The sequence below is a fragment of the Anabrus simplex genome, chromosome 7 (genome assembly GCF_040414725.1).
Source record: "Anabrus simplex isolate iqAnaSimp1 chromosome 7, ASM4041472v1, whole genome shotgun sequence".
Taxonomy (NCBI): Eukaryota; Metazoa; Arthropoda; class Insecta; order Orthoptera; family Tettigoniidae; genus Anabrus; species Anabrus simplex.
Genome location: NC_090271.1, coordinates 166,115,211 through 166,142,986, shown reverse-complemented (window position 1 = coordinate 166,142,986; position 27,776 = coordinate 166,115,211). Strand labels below are relative to the sequence as shown.

Genomic DNA, 27,776 nt, shown 5'->3' with positions numbered 1-27,776 from the left:
TTGATGAAAGACGCTCTGTACTACGTTGGCCTAACTTTGGAATAACCCTCTGTAATACAAATAATACTGGGTTGTGTGCTGTAGCTTTATTCTTATGTAAAATCACTCTTCAGCTACTGAAGTAGGAAATAGTCATGGGCCCCTCACAAGCCATGGGCCCCACCGCTCCGGGTGTCTGCGGGGTTCTTATCGCTGCCACTGTATGTTAGCACTTTCCGCCACTTGCGTTATGAAACTGTCTCGGCAACATGCAGGTTTACAAACTTTAACCGGTATAATGAATCCTTATTTTAAAAATAGAACACATTGTAGCCTGTAGTCCAAACCTACATTAAAGAAAAAAGCTCCTCAGGTCAGTGTTCTTTGTTTTACTGAAAAAAGTGAATACATGTGCCTGTTTACAAAGTGTTGTTACAAAATGCAAAATATTTTTGTATTCATGTGCTGAAACTATCTCTCTTACACACTTTCACAAACTTCATATCCAAATTCTATCTAGTTGCTGACAGCAGCTAGCTCACTACTCTTTATTTCTCCTAATTTTCTTCATCTTTATGTTGGTCTTTGTTGAATTTAAATACTTTTTGGGTTTCTGAGCCCTTGGAGTCTGAAACTGTATGGATCACGATTGTTAGGTGGTGCTCAGCTCTGCACTTCTGAAAACTCTCATCATGGATCACAAATCTTGTGCTTTCAGTTTAGAAGTAAGTTACTGTAAACTAGGGTGAATTGGACGAAAAATTGGAAATAAAAAAAAGAAAAAATAGTCTATTGCTGTTAGACCACAATGTAAATTTGAAATGTTTACTATTTAACTTTGATGATGTTAGATCCACAAATTAATTTATATTTTGTTCATTTTTGCACCTATTGTTTCCATTTGAACTTAACTGTTGGTCGGTTTCACATCACAAGGTGGTGTGAATCTGATCACATTATCTTGCATATAAGAATGGAATCAATCTATCAGTGTGTGACTGATCACTATTTAAGAGTTTAAAAAAAATTTAAAGTATTTATAACAATGTATAAAATTTAATTAGTGTCTTTATTTGTAAAATTAATAAAATATATTTAAATTGTAATAGTAGTGCTATACAAAACATTTGAATTATGAATGATTCCCAAGTGGTAAAATGATACACAGTACGGTCAACATTAAGGATGATTTAATACTGTATTGTAACCATTTATGGAATTATATTACTTCCTCCTCATGGATTAGTCTAATAGCCTGTCCCGACCTCAGATTTCATTCCATCCCTTCACTGGATGACCAATATCTCTTCTTCCCGTAGGATGGTATTCCAGGGCAAGTTTCGGAATTCTGTTGTTATCCATCCTCAGAACATGGTTTTTCCAATTTATCCTGTTTTGGAATATTCTTTCATTCACTGAGAATATATTTGTCTTATATCTTCATTTCATATTTTATCTTCTAGGGAGTATCCTTTCACTGATCTTAGGAATCTCATTTCAGATGATTGTATTTTATTCCTATAGCTTGTTGTATCCACCCATGTCTCACTACATTTTATTATATGGTATATTTACTATGCCTTCTATCTCCAAATTACCGGACTGATTTAGAGGAGCATGAGACAAATAAAATTGAAATAGGAGATGAGGAAGAAAACGATGGTGCAGAATTAAGAATTTTCCCATAAAATTTTCAACAAAAAAGTGTGTTAGATATTTAATTGGCAGCGCTGAAGATGATGCTTATGAAATTACATTGAGAAAGGAAGTTATTGATAGTAATGTTTACTTTGTCTTTCTGGAAAATGAAGATGTACCTGAGGTAGGAAAAGCACAAATTGTTTGAATGGTTGTGCTAAGATAATGATTTTAAATTTGGTCCTAGAACCTTCTTATAAATTTGTACAATTGCAGTATTATGTTAGATATGGGTCTAAATGGTTTTAATGATTCCCAAATGCAAACGAATAGTAGCATTTAAGATGTTTGTATGAGAGTAAAAATCATAACTTCAACAATTCTGCAACTGAGGTACTTTTCTTGCCGGCAACAGAAGTTATCTGACAGATCGTGTTAACTTCAAGAGTGTAACACACATGAGAAACATCTGCTGACAATGACAGTTGTTGGTATTGTGTGCTACAGTTTACCATTAGTGTAGAGAAGTTTATCTAGCACTCAAAACAGAGATCAGCTATAGGTCTGTTGCTATAGTGACATGCCAACATTTCCTATTGTTCAAGAATACATGAATGATCGAATTCACATCACCAGATTGGAATCTCGTTCTTTTTTCTTTTTTTTGCTAGGGGCTTTACGTCGCACCGACACAGATAGGTCTTATGGCGACGATGGGATAGGAAAGGCCTAGGAGTTGGAAGGAAGCGACCGTGGCCTTAATTAACGTACAGCCCCAGCATTTGCCTGGTGTGAAAATGGGAAACCACGGAAAACCATTTTCAGGGCTGCCGATAGTGGGATTTGAACCTACTATCTCCCGGATGCAAGCTCACAGCCGCACGCCTCTACACGCACGGCCAACTCGCCCGGTTCTCCTTGTTTTACAGTAGTTCTTAGCAATCTTCATACACCATCCTTCAGCAGCATCCTCCTTTCTGGCTCATAGTCATTCTGCACCTTCTAGTCTCTCATGTTGACAACATGCTTGTTTCCATCCTGAGCTGTGTTGACTGTAGTCTGCAAGGCTTGGTAGAAGTAATCTTGTTCTGCTAGTCCTGTCTTCCAAGGTGGCATATATGTGGATCAATGAAATGTCTTCTTCGAAGATCGAGGACTGCTCTAATATCCTGAAGTTGACTGCCTCCCAGTACCACAATTTCTTGAGTGGTGGACTTTGATGCAGACTCCCTTCATGGCTCTTTGATCCTTATCTACACCAGAGCATCCCTGTCCATGGCAATTTCTTCACTACATCTATTATTTGTCTAATTCCTGTTTCTCCACTTGTCTTATGACTGCATAGGATCACTTTACTTAGTCCATCATTCTGGTCTCTTTGAAGGGATTGTTTGCACTTTGCGCTCCTCCCAGTACTTCTTCAGACATTCCGATCTTCGTGCCCTTTCCTCTTTTCCTGTTTCAGGTAAGGGTAAAGCGGAGGTTTGTATTCAATTTTATCTTATTCGTGGTGTCACTGGGTGAATTGGCCATGTGATTAGGGGCGCACAGCTGTGAGCTTACATCTGAGAGATAGTGGGTTCGAACCCCACTGTTGGCAGGCCTGAAGATGGTTTCCCATGGTTTCCTATTTTCACACCCAGCAAATGCCCGACTGTACCTTAATTAAGGCCATTGTCGCCACAAGACCTATCTGTGTCGTGCGACAAAGCAGATAATAATACCAACATAAATGGTCCGTTATTGCACATTATAAATTTTCCAGGTAACTTATTCCTAGTTGCCAATATTTTGCCCCCGTGTGCTATGTTGGGCTCATCAGTTGGTACATAGTACACCCACCAAGACGCATGGATAGTGCATACCATAGAGGCCACTGCGTAGGCTACTTGGAACCACCAGCAGTGCCAATGCACTTGAGAGAGTTTGTCTCATTACCAAAAAACTGATGCCTGCTTGACCATCAGGTTCCCTGTGGGAATCAGCATCTATATCATAAAGCAGATTGTAAAAATATTTGTTGTGTTTTCTGTTGTAAGGCCTATTTCCTTTAGATCCTCTCTTACTTCTGATCCATTTACATCCCGTTGTGGTATTTTTTGTACTAGTTGTTTCAGAAGTCTCAAACCATGCATCCTCATGATGTGTCCAAAGAATCCCAGCCTCCTCTTATGCATAGTATCTGTAATGGGTTCTAGCTCCTTGTACAAGACCTTGTTAGGTATTATCCACCACTGACCATCTTTCTGGTATTTTTTGTTGAGTTAGGTTCTTCCAATCCTCCTTTCAGTTTTCTGAAGTCTGTCAGTCTTTGATTGTTTATTCAGGTGAAAAAGTGTTTCTGCTGCATATGTGGCTTCTGGTTTTATAACTGTGTTGTAATGGTTTATTTTTCCATTTATTGATTGACATTTCTTTTTGTAGATGTCCCATGTTCATTTTGCGTACTTTAATCTATTTGTTCTTGTTTGGGTTGAGATTTTTCATTTAGGTTATGTGTTGTTACTTCTCCAAGATATTTAAACTGAGTTACTATTTTGATTTTTTTTACCATTTATAGTAACTTCTTTTAGTTGTGTTGATTTTTGGGGCATAATTTCTGTTTTCTCAAATGATACATTGAAGCCAATTTTATTTGCAGTGTTTTTAAGTTCTGATATCTGCATTTTTGCTCCTTTTATGTCAACTGCTAGTAATGCTAAATCGTTAGCGAAACCCAAGCAATTTGTTTTTATTTTTCGGCCAATCCTTATTTTTGGGGGACATTTCCTAAACCTTTCCCTCGTTACCATTTCTAGAGCACAAATAATAGTGGTGAGAGCCCATCTCCCTGCCGTAGTCCAATTATATTTTTCAAATGACATGATATTTCATCCCTAAACTTTATTTTTGATTTGTTGTTAGTGAGTCAATTTTATCATGTTTATTAATTTGGGGTGTAGTCCAAAGTGTCTTAAAATTTTTAACAGGGATTTTCTATGGATGCAGTCATAAGCTTTTTTGAAATCTACAAATGTTTTCACCATATCTCTGTTTCTTCTCCTGTCCATTATCAACTTAAGACTCATGATCTGATCAGGACAGCCCCTCCAGGATCTGAAACCTCCTTGATATTCTCAAAGATTTTTCTCAAGTTGTAAACTTATCCTATTAATGATTATTGGAAAGATATTTCATGTTTTGTCAAGGAGCGAGATTCCCCTGTAGTTATTAGGGTCGGTTTTTTCTCTTTTTTTGTGCAGTGGGTGAATGAGGGCTGCAGTCCGTTGTTGTGGTAGTTCTTCTTTAATCCAGATAGACAAGTTGTTGATGGAGGCAGCTTTGCTGATCTTTCTGCATATTTCCAGATTTCCGTAAAGGTGTGATCTTCTCCCGGAGCTTCATAGTTTTTAAATTTATTTAGTGCTTGATGGACTTCCTTTATTATTGCGGGGGTATTTATGTTCTCTGGTGGTGTTTTTATTGGGGTGTTGGTGTCCAAATGAAGGAGTTCTGTAGGTTCCTCATAATTTAGAAGCTTGTTCGAATATTTAGCCAGAATTTCTGCATTGTCTTTATTGTTATGAGCCAGCTTATCGTTTTCATCCTTTGTCAGTAGGGTTGGAGGTTCATATTTTCAGAGCTGTTTCCTGTAGGTTTTATAGTAGGCCCTTGATCGAGTTTATTGAATCCTTCTTCAGTTAATTGCAGTGTGTCCTTATGATGTTTTCTTATTCTTCTTAAGACTTGGGAAGTTCTTTACTCTGTTTTACTAGATTTTGATAGGATATTTCTGATTTTTGGGACTGATGGAATAGCCATGCTTGATGTCTTTTTTCCACTGTTTCGTCACATTCACTGTTCTACCATTGGTTTTCTTTTACATGGTGTAATTGGAGCCAGGTCTTCTGCAGCTTGTTTAAGGTTGTGTACTAAATCTTCAAGTTTATCTGTGATTTTTATTTTGTCAGTTGCTTTGTGGTGATTTTCATTGTTGATTAGCTGGGTAGGATCTACTTTCTTTTAGTTTTAGGGGCTTGCCTTTGTTGTCTCCTCTGGGGAGTGAGTTTAATTTTAACTATGTAGTGATCTGAACTTGTGTCTATTCCTCGGAGGACTTTGACGTTACAGATCTCTTTGTGGAGGTATTTGTCCATGCAGATGTGATCCAGCTGCCATTCTCCTTTAGTGTGGTCAGGGTGTTTCCATGTTTTGAGTTTGAGGTTTTCTCTTAAAACATATAGAATTTGAGATTAAGGTATGGTTTCTACACAGGTCAACCAGTCTCTCCATTTCTGGCCATTTTCTGATGATGTCACGATATTTTTTTCTCTGCCTAAGTGTTGGTCACCTATTAATTAATTTTACATGGTGTTTGGGGATGTTACTATGGTCTGGTCCAATAGGTCCCAAAATTCTTCTGTTTCTTCATTGTCTTTTGAGGAGTTTCTTTATCATTAGTGGGAGCATGGGTATTTGTTATAGTATAGATTTTATTAGATGCCTTTAAGGTGAGCATTGAGTCTGAGACTGATTTGAATTTTTGAACTGAGTTTATTATTTTAAGGCTGACCGAAAATCCTGTTCCAAATCATGGGACATTCATCACTCTCTTCCTGGGTATACCATTATAAAGTCTATACCCTTGAGATTCTAAGCCATCCTGGTCAGTGTTTTATTTTCTGTAATCCCATGATAAGAATTTTGTGTTGGTCCATTATGTCGGTGATCACTTTTAGTTTACCAGTTTGCATGAGTGAGTTTATATTGTGTGTAGAGAAGTAGGTTATCTGCTTTGGTTTGATTATTGATTTTGTCTCGTTCGTGTATGCAGTACTGGGGTATTTCCGACTTCACGGTATCTTTTAAGTGGCAGCCCACCGTATCCGAATGCTGCATTTTCTGAACACTTGGTTCAGCTGAGAGAGTATTCCTTAAAAGACCTTTTTTTTCTGCTAGTTGCTTAACGTCGCACCGACACAGATAGGTCTTATGGCGACGATGGGAAAGGGAAGGGCTAGGAGTGGGAAGGAAGCGGCCGTGGCCTTAATTAAGGTACAGCCCCAGCATTTGCCTGGTATGAAAATGGGAAACCACGGAAAACCATTTTCAGGGCTGCCGACAGTGGGGTTCGAACCTACTATCTCCCGAATTCTGGATACTGAGCGCACTTAAGCGACTGCAGCTATCGAGCATGGTTGACTGTCAAGGTGTCACCTGTATGGGACTAGGTCCCAAGTTACAACTCTGAATGTGATCGAGTGAGGAGATGAGGTTGCTCCTCTGGAATACAGATGCCTTGTACTGCCCCCTAAACTGGAGAACAGATGCGGCATAATGGTTTCCAGTGGCATTTCCTCCACTGTAGGGACTATCACCCTACCTAAAGGGGCTCATTCGCCTTAAGCCATTTGACTCCCCTTAGGGAGTTAGGTTATTTCCCACTGCCCAACACTCAGTGTGTTTCTCCATTTATGTAATTTAAAAGTTTAATACTTTTCCCATCAGGGAGGTTATGTTCCATGCTGCTCATCTCATAGTCCTTTTCTTGTGAGGTTGTCATTTTTAAACATCCTGCTCTTCTTTGTTCTCTGAACTTAAGAATTTCACAGAATGTGGGCAATGACTTTTACATGGACTAATATAATAGAGGGCCTTTTCTTGATGCATGTTTCTCAGGGTTGTGCCTCTTAAGCAAAGTTCATCCATTTTTAAATTTCGACTAAGCAGCATATAACCATGATTGAGTAATACTACCAAGAACAGTAAAATACAGCAGTTCTGTTCACACTTTAATGAAACATTCATTCAGTCAAGGCAAGTTGACCATGCAGTTAGCTACAGAAGCTGAAAGCTTGAATTTGGGAGATAGTGGGCTCGAATCCTACCATCGGCACCCCCGAAGATGGTTTTTAGTGGTTCCCATTTTTGCACTACGCAAATGCTGGGCCTGTACCTTAATGCCATGGCTACTATCTTCCCATTCCTAGCCCTTTCTCATCTTTGCATCACCAAAAACCTTCACTGCATTAAATCGCTAGCAAAAAGAAAGGACCATTCATTTTAGCAAATCTCAACATTTTTATGAAGTATACTTCTCCCTATTAAATTAACTTCATTTCTACGTCTACCAAGCAAGTTGGCCGTGCAGCTAGGAGTGTGCAGCTGTGACCTTGCATTTGGGAGACAGTGGGTTCAAATCCCACTGTCGGCAGCCCTGAAAATGGTTTTCCGTGGTTTACCATTTTTACACCAGGCAAATGCTGGGGCTGTACCTTAAGGCCACGGCTTCCTTTAGACTCCTAGCCCTTACCTATCCGATCATCGCAAAAGACCTGCTTGTGTCGGTGTAATATAAAGCAAATTTTAAAAAAAAAATTCTAGGTCTAATGCAAGATGACACAACCCTTACTGTTTTTCTTACTTTCCTCAGTCCAGATGTAGGTGGCTGGGCAAGTTATAGCTCCTTGTTTTCCAGTCGCTGCAGAATTACTATACTTAGCTGCACAAATGTTCAGTATTGCTATAAACAAGAAAATCTAGAAAGCTGAGGTTGAGAATAGGAACATATACAAACAATATACTTAATCACTAGTCAGAGTGGGAAGTGGAAGAAACAAAGGGAAGCCTAAAACAAACTTGAAAATAGAGGAATAGACAGTTATATTTGTTTTGTAGTTCTGGAGAAGGCATATGGCAGAATAGGGTTGTACCGAGGGATTATGAGATTAAGGGTACATTATTACAGGCAAATGCATTTATGTTGACAGTGGAGATATGGTGAGATTTGATGATAGAATGAGCTCTTGGTTAAAGGTAGTTACAGTAGTCAGACAGGGGTGTAATTTTTTGTCTTTGTTGTTCATAGTTCACATGGAACATTTACTGAAAGGTATAAAATGACAGATTGTGCTGAAATCCTTGGCACTTGAAGAGGCGCAGTAAGTGTAATATGAAGATTAGCGTTTCCAAGACTAAGGTGATCTCAATAGAGGAGAAACCTAAGAGGATCAAATGTCAGGTTGAAAACACAAAACTGGAACAGGTAGATCAAGTATTTAGGGTGTGTATTCTTTCAAGATGATAGTATAGGAAGTGAAATTGAATCTAGGTGCTGCAAAACAAATTCAGTGAGCTTGCAGTTGCAATGAACAGTATTATGTATAAGGGAAGTAATTACTTGGATCTTTACATTGGTCTGTTTTCAGACTGGCTGTACTGTACAGGAGTGAAAGATGGGTGAACTCAGGGTAACTTATTCATAAATTAAAAGTAACAAGACATGAGTATTGAGAATGACTGCTGGTACAAAGAGTGGGAACAATGACTGTAGGGTAGTCTGAATGAGGAGATAAAGGCTAAATTAGGAATTTATTTGCTGAATGAAGCTGTATGTATAGACCAGATTTGATAGTGGAATCATGTGAGGTGAATGGAGGAAGATAGTTACCCAGGAGAAGAATGGACTTGGCCATGGAGTGTAAGAGTAGAGGGAGATAAAGGTGACAGTAGTTACTCAGTTTTTTTATGATTTAAAAATAAGAGGTATGGAAATAAACAAGACCACAATGTTTGTTAGAAATAGAGGATTGTGAAGGTAATTCAGATTCTTACATGCATAAGTCTATAATGAAGATATGTGTGTGTACAGTTTCTTCTTTCTCTAGTTGCTTCTTCTCGCACTGATGTTATATCATTGTTAGCTTTCTACCTTTAATTGTACACCGACTTAGCAAATGTCATGGGATAGTCACCAAATAGCGGATGGGGCCTCCTCTCGCCCTGCGAACTGCAGTGAGATGCCGTGGAAATGAGTCGACAAGTCCCTGGTAGTCCTCTGGACGCAGCTGACACCAAACAGTTTGCAGAACGGCCGCCAATGCTGGTCTGTTCGTGGGAGCAGGATCCATGGCACAGAGCCTGTGTTCCAGGACATCCCAGATATGCTTGGTAGGGTTTATATCAGGGCTCCTGGGTGGCCATGGCAGTCGTTGGACCTCCACTGCATGTTCCTGGAACCATTCCCGGGTGACGTGAGAGCAATGTGGCGGCGCGTTATCTTGAAACACCGCAGAACTGTCTGGACGCTGGAAGGCCAAAAATGGGCGGAGATGGTCTCCGAGCAGCTCAACATACTGCGTACCATTCAAAGTCTCTTCCATTCCATACCAGGAAAATGCACCCCAGACCATAACAGACACCAGCGCCCTGGACCACACCTTCGAGGCAGGCGGGATCCATCGCTTCATGTGGTCTGCGACATACACGATGCAGTTGAAATCTTGATTCGTTGTGCCATTGTTCCAGTGTCCATCCCTGGTGACTGGCAAAAAAAAAAAAAAAAAAAAAAAAAAAAAAAAAAAAAAAAAGCGCGTCGTGCCCGATGACGTTGGGTTAACAGTGGCACCCGTGTGCGGCGCTGGCTCCCATACCCCGTAGAACCCATGTTCCTACGGATTGTCCACTGGGAGACTTGTCTAGCACGGCCTGTGTTGAATTAAGCCGTGATTTGTTGCACGGTTGTCCGTCTGTCAGTATTGACAATCTGTCTCAGATGTCGCCGGTCACGGTCATCGAGGGTGGCTGGACGGCCGGTCGTTCATCTGTTGTGGACGGCGACACCTGCATTCAACCATTCACGATACACCCTGGACACGGTTGATCGTGTCAAGCTGAATTCGTGCACCACTTCTGATATCGCATTTCCCATCCGTCGGGCACCGATCCACATACCCCATTCGAACGGTGTCAGCTCACGACGACGTTCCATGTTACACCTGTCACATGCACAGCCACTGCTCACAAAGTCTCCTATACAACTGGCGCTGGCACAGGGAGCGTGTGGTGCGCAGAGAATACACTTGCGCATCAGTGCTCCGCTATCCCATGACATTTGCTCAATCAGTGTATACTTGTGCAGTCTTTCCTTTAAATAAGAGTTCAGTTTCTTTTGTTTCCAGACTTAAAGATATCATTAATATAATCATTCTGCATGGTAGCTCTGATAAGGAAATTTTCGTGGTTTTTATTTTCTGATTTAGCTGATACTATTTATTTCTAGTTTTGTCCTGTAGTAAAATTGCGAAGGAGATTGTAATTTAAAATGACATTGGGATACTGCCCTTTCTTCCAGGTCTGGCTCTATATGATGGTTGTTCATCAGCAGTGGTTGCACAGAAGACTCTACTTGCATCTATTGTAGACATGGGATGTGATAACTCCTATGTGCTAGGTAAGAATAAGTATATGATAGCTACGGTTGCCACATACCAGCCATGTCTTCTTCCAATGAAATATTGTTTGAAAATCCACAAATGTCTTCTTTAAAAAATTTACAATTGAGTTAAAGGTTATTCAATGACACTCCATAAGCGATAGAAAATTACCTGTTACAAATCTTGTACTGTATTCAGCTTTATAAGAGTTGTTTACCACCAGTGCAACTGCTACAATACACAGTGTCGTTTTTTGCAGAGAAGAATTAGAATCATTTAGGTTTAAACACTTCTGTCTTTGCATTTTAAACACTTCAGTAGACAGTTGAGACTGACTGGTAAGCAGAGGACAACTATTTCTATAGGAGTATTCAAATTTATTCTCAGTGTTGATATTTGTACATAGATGCGTAGCTTTACAGACTGTTCTATTTCTACACAGAGAGAGTTGGTTATGTGGTTTGAATCACATTGCTTTGAACTAACATTCAGGAAATTGTGGGTTCGAACTCTGCCCTATGTAGCCCTGAAGATTGTTTTCTATGGTTCCCCATTTTTACACTAGGCAATTGCTTTGTCTGTACATTAAGACCACAGCCACCTCCACCCCAGTCCTAGCAGTGTCTTATTGTAATACTGCTACAACACCTGAGTTTGTGCAACATTAAAACACCTGCAAAAAAGTGTTTCTTTTGTGTTGTACTATCACAACCATTCCTTGTACTTTATTTTTTCACAATTTTATGTCGCACCCACACAGGTAGGTCTTACGGTGATTATGGGATAGGAAATGTCGAGAAGTGGGAAGAAAGTGACTGGTCTTAAGTAAGGTACAGCATTTGCCTGGTGTGTAAATGGGTACCGATGGAAAAACAGAACCATCTTCAGAGGTGCCGACAGTTGGGCTCGAACCCACTATATCCTGAATTCAAGCCGATAGCTACATGACCCAAACCATGCAGCCACTTGCTCAGTGCATTTCTTGTACAATTACCTTTTGTAACTAATGTGTCTAAAATATCGCTCGATGTTGCAACATTTAACTGGCCATGGCTGAAAACTGGCCGAGGTGAGACCTTCACGCCCCTTGAGGTTTGATTGTGGTACAAAATGCCAAGCAGATTGGAAATTGATGCCTCTTGAAAGAAAATGGAAGTGTTTTATCAGATGTTAAGTCATTTCGAGGAATTAGAGCCCTCTGTCCAGCTTTATCTCCACTTATTGTTTCCAAATCTAAGCAATTTTTTTACACTTCTATGAAGTGGGCCCTAATCTAGTTCCGTTCAGAAGCCGTTGGGAAACTTTGATTTCGAAGGAGCATAAGTATGGCTGCAATTTTTAGAATAAGAATATTTGGAGGTAAATCACTAATTCCAAGGAGCCAGGCTGAGTGGCTCAGATTGTTGAAGCACTGGCCTTCTGACCCAACTTGGCAGGTTTGATCCTGGCTTAGTCTGGTGGTATTTGAAAGTGCTCAAAAATGTCAGCCTCATGTCGGTCGATTTACCGGCACATTAAAGAACTCCTGCGGGGTAAAATTCCAGCACCTCGGTGCCTCCGAAAACCATGAAAAGTAGTTAGTGGGATGTAAAAACAATAACATTATTACAGTAGAACCTCGACTATACGTTCCCGGAAACTAAGTTTTCCCGTATTGTTCATCCAAATTATGTGGTCCCCCGAGCACCCTAATAAAATCACGTAAAAATCCTGCATTATCCGTTCCTCGAAGAAACGATTTCCCGGATCAACCATCCAGAAATTTCTGTCCCATCAACGCTAAATCCTGGATCATGCGTTTTTCAAGAAACTGTATCTCACGAGAGGACGGCTGCGGCATACTTATGGATTTTGGTGTTAACGTCCCGTCATTGTGCCAATTTGAGAAAGTACCGTACTGAAAAAGCGATCGGCAGTGAACTTGCATGAGGGACCATCTAAGCATCGTATTCGGGTGGTATTGTTTAGAGAATTCTCAGAAACCCTAAAGCAGAGTGTGTCCACAACAAATGGAAGGAGACAAGAGCGCATTTCGACAGTTCTACATGAGGACGGAACTAGTTTCATCAAATGTTTGTACTTGCAAAAAGTCTACATTATGTCCAGGGTTAGGTTTTTTTTTTTTAATATACTTTTTTCAAGTGTATCACCAAACAGGTTCTTGGCGTTTCCCTCAGGGTACTGAATAGTCACTGTTCTTTCAGACAAATCAAAACTGCTCCTTCTTAAGGAACACAGATTTAGTATCTTATTATCATATACGATTAGGTTATCAAGACCAGAACAGATGTTGCACCTTACTTACATAAAGCAATGGGAGGTTTTAGGATTGCCTATTACTGTTTTGGCCCTAATATGAGACTGGGAATTTCACATTTTTGTGTTAAAATGTTATAAAAAACTGCAGCCATTTTATTTGCGCACGTTACATTTAAAAACTTTGTATAATTTCGCACTCTTACAGACTTATACAGCGAGCATGCTTTCCAGCTGAGCTCAAGGTGACGAGTAATCAATTTTGGAAGTGTTAATGATTTTTTTTCTTTCAATTTGATTGTGATTAGTGATGGGCAGAATTGAATATAATGTATTCGAGAACTTTAGGATCGATACTTACATTTGAAACCATATTAGAGTTCAAAATAACAAGGACAAATAGAAATCATTTCTATTCGTTCTATTCATCCTGACAACCTTTAAAAGTCGATGTAGGCCTAATTTACGCAGTACAAGATTTCCATAAAACAAACTGACTATGAACAGTGAACAATGACCAAATTACAGTGGAAGATAAAGAAAAAAAGGTTTTTGCCATTCATGTTGGGCGCTTTATTATCTAATGTGCTATATTTTATTGGATTAGAGAATTAAAAACTTCTTGTGGTCGATTGTTGTTTGGTTCGGTGTTATGGGTATCAGAAGAAGCAGCTTTGAATAGCCTAAAAAAAAAAATAAAAAAAAACAATATGCAACTCATTCATGAAAAACTAAGGAAAAGGCTACAGCCACTATCAGCGGAATCTATGATTTGAAGAATATTATCTCTTGCTCACTACAAACTGCCATAACCATGTTCCATGTGAAAATTGTTTGCATGAAGGAGCTAACCAGCTAACAGAACAGATGTAAAGCTTTTCAGCCATTTGCTCTATTAACCAGTGTTTCTTCTTAGGTCTGACACTAGACTCAGAGTGGGATGTGTCAGACCCTACTCACTGATGCTGGGGTGTATGCAGGTGAACTTATCAGAAGCCCATCACAGCCTGATAACTGCATACGGGAGATAAATCTCCACAATGGAATTATTGCCCCAGCATCAGTGGGTAGGGTCTGACACATCCTACTCTGACGAGTCTAGTGTCGGACCTAAGATGAAACTCTGGTTAATAGAGCAAACGCCTGAAAGCTTTATATCCGTTCTGTTTTTTGACATGATCTATTCGTGAAAAATATGTAATCCCCTCTATGGGAATTTAGAATTTTCCATGGAGCTATACGAAATGAATGGATAGTTGCTATAGTAGCCACTGTGTATAAAGGAAAGGGTGATAGACAAAGCTGAAAATTACAGGCCAGTAAGTTGGATATGTGTTGCATGTAAGCTTTGGGAGGAATTCTTTCTGATATTAAGACATGTTTGCAAAATTAATAACTGGTTCGATAGGAGGCAGTTCGGGTTTAGGAGAAGTTATTCCACTGCAGTTCAACTTGTAGCATTCCAGCATGATATAGCAGATATCTTGGATTCAGGTCAAATGGACTGTATCGCGATTGACCTGTCTAAAGCATTTGATAGGGTGGGTCGTGGGAGACTATTGGCAAAAATGGGTGCAATTGGACTAGACAAAAGAGTGACTGAATGGGCTGCTATAATTCTAGAGAACAAATCTCAGAGAATTAGAACAGGCGAAGCTTTATCTGACCCTGTAATAATGAAGAAGGGGAATTCCTCAAGGCAGTATTATTAGACCTTTATGTTTTCTTATACACGGTATATAAATGATATGAGTAAAGAAGTGGAATCCGAGGCTTTTTGCAGATTGTGAACAACTGAAAAATAACCTCAATAACGTGAGATGGAAAATAGGCAGTGGTATGATAAACTGGGTTAAAGTTTCACAAATAGGAAAAGTCCACTCTCAGTTTTAATTACTGTCTTGATGCGGTGAAAGTTCCTTTTGGGGATCATTGCAAGTACGTAGGTGTTAATATAAGGAAAGATCTGCATTGGGATAATCACAAATTTGATTGTAAATAAAGGGTACAGATCTCTACACATGGTTATAAGAGTGTTTAGTGGTTGTAGTAAGAATTGTAAAGGAGAGGGCATATAAGTCTCCGGTAAGACCCCAACTAGAGTATGGTTTCTGTGTCTGGTGTCCTGACCAGGATTACTTGTTTCAAGAACTGGAAAAAATACAAAGAAAAGCAGCTCAATTTGTTCTGGATGATTTCAGACATAACAGTAGTGTTACAAGAATGTTGCAAAGTTTGGGCTGGGAAGACATGGAAGAAAGGAGACTAGCTGCTCGACTTAGTGGTATGGTGCAAGTGATGTTGCACCAACACCACCATGCTGTGCTACTGACAACTTCACTTCACTGATAAAATTAATGAAGACTTATCCTGAGCCAAGATTCCTCAACCAATTTGTCATTTTACTTTAACATTTGATCCCTTCACTATGGACTGCACCAAATGTTTCATCATTTTTTACTTTTACTAGGCTAACGTCACAAGCCAAAGTTTTTCAACCTGTTGTTTCTCTCTTTTTCAATCTTACGACATTACCTCCAAATAAGATCTAAATAAACCATTCTTATATTGTTTGAATGTTTTTCCTAACATTCTGAAAAATGTAATGTATAAAAACTAATTTATACAACTGCTACTAAGCACTATACCATGTTCCCTTGCAACAACTATTATAGACAACCAATGATTGTTGTCATTGACAATGCACCAAAGGTTTATTCGACCTTTTCTGCTGCGCCTACTTTTAAGCTTGTAAACAATTTAAAACACTCCAATCAAGGTTTCATTTTACACCAAAGTTAAATCACCAATTACTTTTGCAAGCCAAAATTCCCAACGCAACTCTTCAACCAGATAGTTTTTCCAGTTACGACTTTGCTGCTGAATTAGTTCTTAACATTCTCTCAAACTGCTGTAATATTTTCCCTAACATTCCAAATAATGTGATTCACATTTTCGAATCAGACCACTGCTACTAAGCACTGTATATGTACCCTTGTCACAACCAGTAATCAACAGCCAGTGGCTGATATTGCTGTTATACACATTAATACCAAACATACTCTTTTCCTTAGATTGCTCCTATTGTAAATATGTTAATATTAAACCTTTGTAATTATATTGTAATTATAAATTAGGTGCCTGATTTAAACTTGATGAGGTACAGTGACTGAAAGACAAAACATGTCTCGCATTCATAAGGTAGTAATGATCAATTCATAATTGTATAAAAATTTTAATGTATTGAATAGTGGTTAAATAATATATTAATTAGCATCCTACAAGTAAGTGGTATGTTCCGAGCTGTCAGTGGAGAAATGGCGTGGAATGACAGATGAATACATTTGAATGGTGTCTTTAAAAGCAGGAAAGATCACAATGTGAAGATAAAGTTGGAATTCAAGAGGACAAATTAGGGCAAATATTAGTTTATAGGAAGGGGAGTTACGGATTGGAATAACTTGCCAAGAGAGATGTTAAAAAAAATTCCATTTCAAAAAAAAAATCATTTTAGAAAAGGCTACGAAAATAACAGATAAGGAATCTGCCACCTGCCCTAAATGCAGGTCAGTATTGATGCATAATCCTCTAACATATTGCTGGGAGTAATATGGGAAAAGTTATCTTTGAAAGACCTAAAGACCATAAGGAAAGAAAAATCCCAATACTTAAAATGAGCACTAGCAACAGTGAAAACTGACCATCCAGACTTAGCTAGAAACTAGCAAAAGAAACATACAGCGAATCTACGGCTTCAATTATCCCTGCCATTCACGAAATCGGTAAGGGCATTTGAGATTGAGAGAAGAGACTTCAAGAAATGCGCCTTGACTTCTGCAAAACAGATTCTGTAATAGACAGGGGTGAACAAAAACCAGAAACTAAGGAATGTCACCAGCGGACTTTCAATCCACAGATTTCACCATGAAGTTTGACAGAAAGAGGATAGGGGGGGGGGGGGGGAAGAGGGTTGGTTTTTTTAAAACCAATTTTGTGAAATATTCCATATAACTGTATCAATTTATATAGCAGTACTGTAGGCAGTAAGAACAGTATGGATAAATGAAGGTATGAATACGACAAGGCAGATTAGAGCAGCTGCAGGATGTAGTAATGTACAAATGATAAGGTTAGCACTAGATAGGGTGGCATGGAGCACTATCAAACCAGTTTACGGACTGATTACTAGGGACCAGCCATTTTAAAAATTCATATGCGCATATGCAAATGCATATTTTGAACTTTAGTGCATATTTAGAATATACAGGTATATTTTTCTCTTATGTGTGATCGATTATCTTAAGATTTCTGAATTAAATGAAGAATCTAATGAACTGTTCTACATCCCTGGGCAATACAAGAAGCCTTCCCCTGATCAAGGAAAGGGCATTCAGTGTCGCAATACAGCAGGTGGACTGATTATGACCCATTTCACGACAGCTGTTTCCTTCTGTCTGACATTCCTTTCTCCTTAACGTAGCCTCCAAGGTTTGCTTAGACAAGTGCGTTCATCTGTTAACTTGCAGGTCGTCTGTTGCAGTGTTTTACCAGATTAAATTGCGAAAATACCTAAAGATAAGAGCTCTAGGTCTAATTAAACAGTGGATACCAGGCAATAGTTATATACAAGTGATGGTGATGTAGTATACTGCCAAGTGTGCAACAAGAGTGTAAAATGTGATTAAAAATTTCATATTGAATGACATTCGAAAACTGCTTCACATCTTAGATCAAAAGAGCAGAGTAAGAATATGCAAAAGCTACTTTTAACAGATGTGAAAACACTGTGTGAAATGTGAAAACTGAGTGAAATTAGTACATTTTCTGCTGATATTTTTAAGGCTCATATGAGCAACATTCCACTCCATGAACTGAATAATCCACAACTACGCTCATTTCTTGAAAAGTATTGTGCTAATCACAGAATACCAGATGAATATACCCTTACAAAGAACTATTTACTTTCACTGCATGCTTCTGTTGTTGATTCAATGCGATCTGACATAGGAGGGAACTGTCTGGATATTGGTAGATGGAAACAACTGATTCGTGTGATCGATACATTGTGAACTTCATAGTGGGTAAATTATGTCCGGAAGAACCTGGCAAACCTCATTTACTTTCATGCAAAAGTGCTAGGAAAATCGAACTATGCTACAGTTGCAAGATTTGTTAATAATTCCCTGAGACTTTTGTGGCCCAGTGAATTGGAGAGTGATTGTTACAAAGTCCGCATTTTAATCACAGGTGCAGCATCGTTTGTTGAAATTTTTTCAAATCTCATCCATATCACATGTTTGGCCCATGGATTGCATAGTATTGCAGAAGGGATACTTACCCTCTTTCCATTTGTCAAGAAAGTAATTTCAAGTGGGAAAGAACTGTTCCTAAAAGCACCGGCTCATGTACAGTTGAATAAAACTTACTTGTCTCAGGTTTCTCTTCCACCGGAACCTGTTCTTATAAGATGGGGAATTTGGTTATCCGCAGTGTCATTCTACCAAGAGACTTTAAAAGTGAAAGATGTAGTTAAAAGTATTGATGATAGTCATACTGCATGTGGTCATGAAACGAAGTCCGCATTTGAATCTGAAACTGTACATAAAGATCAGTTTCAGCCATGTGCATTGTTCTTCACTTTCAAAGGCGATTAGGGGCCTAGATACTCGTGGTGCATTCCTACACGAATCTCTTCAGTTAATTCAAAACACCATTAGTTCTTTAAATGGTGTCCCTGGTGGATATGAAGAAAATGTTAAAAGGAAACTCTGCTGTGTTGAACTCAAACCCAGGACTGAAGAAGATTCAATCCATAAGCAACTACATAAGTGTAATCAGGCAGTCTTTGCCAGAAGAATGTTCCGAGCAGTCAGTTCCAGTGTACAAGTATTGCCCAGTTACGTCCGTCGACGTACTGTAGAATGATAATTTTCAGTGTATAAATTAATTCTGTCGGACAACAGGAAGTCCATGACTCCTGAAAATATTGAAAAACTCTTGATAACCTACTGCCATGTGTCAATTAGCAAGGAATGAAACATGTTTGTCAGTTTAACACCGAGTTAAAATTAAATAATACGTTTGGTAAGTGCATATTTTTGGAGTTTTTAGTGCCCTACTGACGACATACACACTGGTACTGTAAACATGTGGTTGACCACCTACCAATTCATACGATGGGATAGGAAAGTGGTAAAAATGAGAAGGAAGTGACCATTGCTTCAAGTTACAGCCGCAGCATTTGCCTGGTGTGAAAACTAGACACCACAGAAAAGCACCTTCGGGGCTGCCTACAGTGGGGCTCGAACTCACCATCTCAAACAATTTATGAATATCAGTTTCCATATCTGTTGACACTACCCAATTCTCAGATGAAAAGGTCTACCTGTTTAACACTCTCATATTGAGTTTTATATTAGTAGGAACATACGTTTGGCCTTTTATAGAGACTTCTTCAGTTCCTTGAAAGATGGGCATAAGATTACAAGGACAACACTTAGTACTATTACATATTTGTTTTTTTAAAAGGTAGTGTAAATATTATCTTGAGCATTAATTTGTATTCTATGCATACACACTACAATTCAATATTGTAAGGACAACCTTCAAATTATGTTGATTATAAAGTCTTTAAATCTTATCTTGAATACCAAGCTTACAGTCTAAAAATGAACTTGCACTTACAGTTTAAATCATAAGATATAATCCAGTCTGATACCATTAAAGTGAATTTTTTAGTAATTTGAGTTCAGGAATTGACTGTGGGAGGGTATTTAAAATGTTCCTAAAATGAGTAAAATGTCAAAGGGGAAACTCCTTCAGATGACAATCGAGTTTTTGTGGAATGGTTTTAATCCGCCGAGAGCTCTGGAGTGTTGAATTTCTCCACTGTATCCTCCTGAAAGGTCATGTATGTCCTATGTGCGGCTCTTTATAATTGCTGTTATCTCTGGAATGCAAGTTGACAGGTGCGTGACCCAAACTGCACAGCTACTCTCTCAGCAACAAATCCTTTCAGGACATCATGGCTGGTGAGGTGGTTCTCTGAAGAAACAGACCAGGTTGAATGAAGGCCACACATATTGTCTTCTGAAACAGAAATTGCCATTTTGTCAAGTTTGTTGAAACAGATCTAACTAGATGGCAGCTCTTAGCCTGTGCAACACTCAACAGGCTGTCTGAAAGTATGGCCGGAGAAAGAGACACAAAATGGACATTAGGAACCTAGGTGACAAAATGGTGCAAGATCCACAGAATACTTAAATTTGGTATACAACAACTTACTGTAATAGTTTTCCTTCCCTTTATTTTTTGTTGTGACCTTTAAACAGATTGTTTTTTAACGCATACAGTACTGATAAAATCAAAGGTTGTGAAATAGTAATCACAGTAAAACCTCGTTCTGTCTTTTTTCAGGGGACTAGGAGAAAGAATGAGTTGAGTGAGAAAACTTAATATGAATAAAGTATCCAACAGGGATATGGAAACAATTGACATGAGGGTATTTTATCTCCTATTATCCATGGGTACAGTGAAAACTATACTATTTCTAAAGATGAGAAGAGTATTAAAAGGTGTGAAAAACAAGACAAATATGAAAACATTTGCATGGGAGGCCATAAAAATAAAGTACGGTATTATTGTAGATCACTTTCTAAAACAAATTATAGTACAGGCCTTTTATTTTAGACCAGTGGGTTATTAAAGATCATTTCCTGGTCGCACTGTTAGACAATGAATTTGAGATTATACTCTATGGCACAAGCAACTGCGATAGAATTACTTTGCCGCCATTTTGAATCGGACAAAATTTCGACCAAGTCTAGTGATTGTGTCAAACCTTGACGGTGCAAGTTTCAACATTCACACTATCTCTGCTGGTCCACTTTGACAGATGTTCATTTTGTCTTCATTAGTAAGGAATTTCACTTTTTCCATATCCACAACTAGATTATCAGAAGACAAATATGCACCACAATCAATTTCACATGATCCATGTTCCTAATCCAGATGTAGGCCATCACTTGACAAATATTTGCTGCCCTTCACTGTACCACAAAAAAATAAATTTTCCTTCTGAATGGAATGCGAACTACAAGCACAGACAGGCTCACTGTGTTATTCAGCAATCACACTGCTAACTGGTAAACAAAACTGAGCATTTGTGAAACTTAACCGCTTGCTCCACAAAGGTGCAACTTAACCTGTAAAGTTCAAGAATTCAAGGCGTTTTCCAGTTATCACAAAACTGTGGCGAGCACTCTTACCCGAGTTGGAAATCTTATTCCTTTCACAAGGAGGGATGATAAAACATTTTCTGGGCTAGGAAAAATGTGGTCATACTACGCGTTAATAGCAAAAATTCATGATGTAATATAGTAAGAGGCATTTTGTTTAAATAGATCAGGACTTCGAATTTACTATGTGCTAAATGGGAAAATGTGTTAATGAGGAATGCACTAATGAGGTTTCACTGTATCTTCTTGCAACACTAACTCACTCCTGTTACCCTGAGCTGTGCTTCCCACTGAAATGTATTCTTGTGCTAGCACCTTACAAATGTATGTACTTCTCAACAAGTTGCAAATTTTGTGCAAGAAGTAGGCTGACAGGAAATCTTATGTTTTGCATCTTTAGAAGAGAACTCCTGCACAAAAGCTGTTCCATTGTAAATAGGAAAGTTACAGGTAGTAGAATATCTTTCAGTTGACATGCTAGTAAAATTGCTTCAAATCTCATAACTGAGGATTCTACTGTATTCAATTCTTTCCATCCAAAGCCATTCCTTAGTTTCTCATAGCCTATGCCAGTGGTATTCGAATTTCATGGTTTTACCCCTTGTTTTACCTTCATAACGCTAAAGTACGAGTATATTAAGATTATACCAAAAGTAGACTTTCTAATCTTTTATTCTGATTTTTTTTAGTGGACAACATATGTAACTGAAGGGTGAGAAAAAAAATTGTGTCTCAAGCTCCGTAATGTAATGATTTGAGTGGTGTACAGTTACCAGGACTTACCACGTGGAGGTGTCTGCCTCAAGTCCCAGGGTAGAGGCCTCTACCCCCTAGAATAAAAATACTTTGGTATGAATTTAAAGCTGAGATAGACCTTGAGCCTGTGTATTTAGCACTGAACTCTCAAACTGACTATGATACTTTTGAAGACCAAGGACAATTACTGTATACATTCCATAACTGGAAGGAGTGTACACAAATATCAACATTAATCCAAATTATTGCCTGAAAAACAGAAAATGTCTGCATCAAACCCCAGTGTAGAGGCCTCTATCCCCCCAGAATAAAAATACTCTGGGACAAATTTGAAGCTGAGATAGACCTTGAGTACATGTCATAAGCACTAAACTAACTACAAAACATGTAAAGAAAGACCATAACTGCATATGCTCCATAACTGGAAGGAATGTACACAAATATCAACGTTAATCCAAATTTATCACCAGCTAGAAAACAAAAATGATTATTACAATGAAACAGGACATTTTGGGAAAATATGATCTGGAAACAATTATTTTCCTCTTCAAGGAAGACACGGGCAGGAGCACATTGTGAGCTGAAAAGGACGTAAGCACATTTAAGAATGACATTAGTACCAGAAAATATTTGGCTCTGAAATAGAAAGAAATATTGCCACTGGAGTGAAAGTAGCTGCAAGAACTAAGCTAACAAATATATTATGAAGAGCAGAAAAGGAATTTTTGTCAACAAAAGGTACCAATACAGTTATGAGTTGGTTAATAAGTATAGGTCTTATGTACAAAAATAGAAAATTAACTTGTGAATATAAGAACATATTATACACAAGAAGTTAAAGAATGCTCATTTACACTTTTTAAACAAGTACAATTGCACTGAAAGACTAAGGATGCTACAGAAAAAGCATAATAGTTATGAGCTGGAAACAAACCTTAGTCTAGGGAGTTAACAAAATATATATTAAGAGGTTAGATGATTAATTGAGAGTTACATAAAAACATATGTTAAGAGCTCACATGGATCACTATTCTAGGAAATAGAATACCCCATGACGTTACAGCTGTACAATTCTCAGGCCTGCCAGGGGACAAGAATGAATTGATGACCTAGAAAGGAAATCTTTGTTAAGGGAGTGTATATATATATATATATATATATATATAAAGAGCTGAAAAGGATAGCTATTAGACCAAATTAATAGAAGAATAGGTAGATTACACACTGGAATTTAATGTTAGACTATAGTGTTGACAAAGTATACATGAAGAGCAGAAATGAATTATTCTAGGTAGTTAACACAAGAATAAATTATTATCTAAAGAATTAACATTCATCAAGAGCTGAAATGGATTATTCTAGGCAGTGAACTATAGATATATTACGAGCTAGAATATAATCTAGAGTAAACTTAAAACTTACATGAAAAGCTTATGACTATTATTCTGGATTATTATCACAAGAATAGATACATTACAAGCTAGAAGTATAATAGGCCTATTAGTCTACAGTGCTAACGTAAAATATGCATTAAGAGCTGAAATGCATCATTATTACCATTATTCTGGTGAATTAACAAATAAATGATTATATAGGGTATTTGTGTAACATTTAAATTAACAGAAATTTATTATTCTAGGCAATTGGTACATAAATAGATACAAGTATATTATGAGCTAGAATATACTTGTTCCAGTGCTAATGTAAAATATACATGAAGAGCTGAAATCTATCATTCTAGGGTATTAACACAATATGAATATGATTAACTGAAAAAATGAAGAAAGTTTAAAACACACATGAACAGCATGAATTGATTATTATAGGGAATTAACATCAGAATAAACAGGTACATTACAAGCTAGAAAAGAACCTAATCTCAAGAGTTGACAGAAAATATACATTAAGAGCTGAAAAGGAAGGGAGAAAGCACATTAAAGGTACATTATGAGCTAGAGTAAGGTAATCCAGGGAGTTAAACATAGAATAGGCCCTATACATAAAGAGCTGAAATGGATTTTTATTCTACAGAATTAACATAACATCAATACATGAACAGAAATTGATCATTACTCTAGGGAATTAGCACATGAATAGTTATTTTATGAGCTAGAATACAATATTGGTCAAGAGTTAATCTAAATTATACAAGAGCTGAAATGCATCATTTTAGGGTATTAACACAAGAATAAATATGTTATGAGCTAGAAATGTACCTTAATCTACCAAGTTGACAAAAAATTTATATATGAAAAGCTGAAAAGGAAGGAACTGCACAAGAATACATTAGTCTAGAATGTCAACATAGAGTATGAATTAAGAGATAAAATGGATTCCTATTCTAGGGAATTAATACCAGAATAAACACATAAGCTAGAAAGGAATCTTAATAAAGGGAGTTAACAGGAAGTATATATGAAGAGCTGAAAAGGATAATTATTCCTTTGAAACAGCGCAAGAACGGGTACCTTATGAGCTAGAATTAAGTTAATGTAGAGAATAAAGAATATACAAAGAGCTGAAACAGATTTTTCCAGGGAATTAATACAAGAACAGATTTACAATAAAGGAGCACTAGTCGTAGGGTAGTACAGATACATTAAATGACAAGACAGGAATGTAAATATAGAAATTAACACTACAAGTGAGTACATAAAATGGGAAAGAAGTTCAAGAGTAACACCAAAGTAGATACCGTACATTAAATGATAAAAATATTTACTGCAGCCTTTGTTTGTCAGCAAGAAACATTCCTCATACTAAATCTGTAAGGAAAGCTTGGACTGGAACATCTGAAATCAGAAGTTAGAGAGTTTAATCTAGGAATATGGCTGAAAACTGCTGTGAAAATGAGAAACCATGGAAAACTATCTTCAGGGCTGTCGACATTGGGGTTTGAACCCACTATCTCTCAAATGCCAGCTAGCAGCTACGTGACAAACCAGGTCAGCCATCTGCAAAACGTGAAACACAGTTATTAAAAACATTTAAATTTACAAAAGAATGCTTCATATTGAAAGCAGGTTCTGACAAGATAACTATGGTAGATGGAAGGACAAAGTGCAGACTAGCACAAGCAAGGAAGGTCTTCACGAGAAATTGCTTATTTTGAACATTGATATAGGAATTTTAAAATTTTTTCTAAGACTTTCGTCTTGAGTGGCATTGTACAGATTTGAAACATGGACAATAAATAGGTCAGAAGACAAGAAAATAGAATTTTGAAATGCGGTGTTACAGAAGAATGCTGAAGGTCAGATGTGTGTATTGAATCTTGAAGAGAAATCAAATTGTTAAGAGATTATTTGTCTTAATTTTACCAGAAGGGATGGAATTATGGGACACATCTTAAGACACCCAGGACTTGTTCAGTTGGTTTTTGAGGCTAGTGTAAGCAGCAAAAATGGTAGCGCAGATGTAGGATGTAGTAGTAATGTAGAAAAGGAAAGGTTAGCACAGGATAGGGTTGCATGGAAACTGCATCAAACCAGTCTACAGACTGATGCAAACAAGTTATTGATCAACAATTAAAGAATATTATTTTGTTAAAAATGAAGCCATAATTTCTCCAGTGTGTTGAACACCGAACATAATTACTACCCTGTAACATACCCGTAAAAACACTTTATGAAACAAAGAATGAGGTTTCATTCTTGAAATAACATCATGTTGTATCAAATCACCCTTTCTTCTAATTATTATAAACTGAAACAGTTGTAGAAATGTAGAAACATTTATCTTTATAGCCTGTTTATGAACAAAATTTAAACATATGTATGCATTTCTAAACTATTTTTGTCAATTTATAATTAGAAAAGTTATTTGATAGAATTTGATTTATGATCTCTTAAGAACAAAACTTTGTCATACTTTGTTTAATGATGTGGGTTTCCCTCCCTCCCCCCCCCCCCCAGATATGTTATAGGGTTGTAGTTGCTATATTTAATGTTCAACAGACTAGAGAAAAAATTACAGGAAAATGTCAAAACCATACTCACGCCCATGGGTAAAAATTGAGAACTTAACAGATTGGACCCAGGTAACAGCTGATTCTCAGAAAACTGCTGGATACTTGCACCAGAGAAGTCTCCTTCACCAGTATTTTACAGACCATGGAACAGTAAAATACAGAAAGGCATGGTTTATTTATGAATCCTGATATAGTACAAGAAATTGTATGATCAAAACTCATAACATTAAAATAATAATAGATCTTATACCACCCAATAGATCATCCATCTTTCAACAGTAGGTACTGGAACTTTGAAAGCTCATCAATACTCTCAAAATACTACCATTCTTCATTGCCTGCTGCCCATGAAAATATAAGTGCATGGATCTTCCTGCAAGAGAACGCACTATTAAGCTTTTCAGGATAACATGGACCAAGGAAGGTTCATTGAATTGAGAGTAACTGAGCGGACACTCCAAAACAGGCAGAGAAATAGTCTGAACATTACTCGGGACCTAACTTAACCTAACTTGAGCATGAACAGACTAAATCACTGCCCATACACTGGAGGTCAGCACAGTGCTAACAAAACCAAGAACCAACCTTGGGAACTTAATAGACATATGGAAAAATTAATTATATCAGTAAGAGAGGTGCTTTAGAGCACATCCCACAGTGACAAATAACAAGGGAAGAGACACCAGCAACACCTCAAACATAGTGGTATCTATTTCTTCAGGGCTGGACAAGTGTATAAAGATCACAGGGCATTACAGCTTCAGCTGCCCACATGACCAAGCCAACTGTCTGAGAAGAAACGACGAAAGTCTTCCTGCAAAAGAAAACACTTAGATTATTGAATATCACAGAGACCAAGGAAGGTTCACCAAGTTGAGCGTAACTGAACAGTCCCTCCATAGTAGGCAGAGAAATAGTCTCAACATTACTCGGGACCTATCTTAACCTAAAGTGAGCATGAACAGACTAAATCGCTGCCCACTGGAGGTCAGCGCAGTGCCAACAAATCCAAGAACCAACCTTGGGTATAGAAATGGACCTGTGGAAAGAAAGAATTATATTAGTAAGAGAGGTGTGTTAAGGCACACCACACAATAGCAAACAGCATACAAACGAGTGATTTCAATATCACTCTGGCCATATAATGGTATCCAATTTTTGAGGGCTGGATGGGCCCTGGACAGGCCTATGGATTGCATAGGCAATGCAGCTTCGATCGCCCTAACGACCAAGCTACCTGTCCCAGAAGAAACAAAGCGGAAAGGTCGACCCCCCACCCCCCAACAACGATGGGTGCCACCCATGCGGAGTGAGCACATGCGCGGAGCTATGGGTACGCGGTCTCTAATGTGGTTTTTCTCTAGACTTACAACTATTACTCACGATCATCCAGGACTGGTACCCGCGCGTCCCTCGTTGGCACAAGACTAACAACGGCGTCACTGCTACTGCTACCCCTCCACCATCAGTGACGTCGCCTTCGCCTGCACTGCTGCAATAAAATAACCGAGCACAGCACAATCCAGACAAAGCAGGACGTTTTATTTTTATTTTGAAAAAATGGTAAATTTAATGTTGAAAAATTGGTATTTAGTTTAAGTATGTGCTGTGCTTTCAAATTGCACTCAAAAAACCCCACTACAAAATTCTTAACACAGTCTGTGGAGACTGATGGTAACCATCTCCACCAGCATCCACACACTATGTTAAGTAGCACAAGTCCTCCTGCAATCTAGCTTAAGATAC

At 38.0% G+C, this 27,776-nt stretch overlaps 1 protein-coding gene across 1 annotated transcript in view; it reads left to right on the top strand.

Moving 5' to 3' along the window:
• The window catches only part of LOC136877757 (G-protein coupled receptor family C group 6 member A), a 166,522-nt gene that overhangs the window by 76,606 nt on the left and 62,140 nt on the right, over nucleotides 1–27,776 (top strand). Inside the window, exon 4 of the mRNA XM_068228736.1 lies at nucleotides 10,730–10,828. Within this exon, the coding sequence (XP_068084837.1) occupies nucleotides 10,730–10,828 (99 nt within the window). The remainder of the gene's footprint in view (nucleotides 1–10,729; nucleotides 10,829–27,776) is intronic.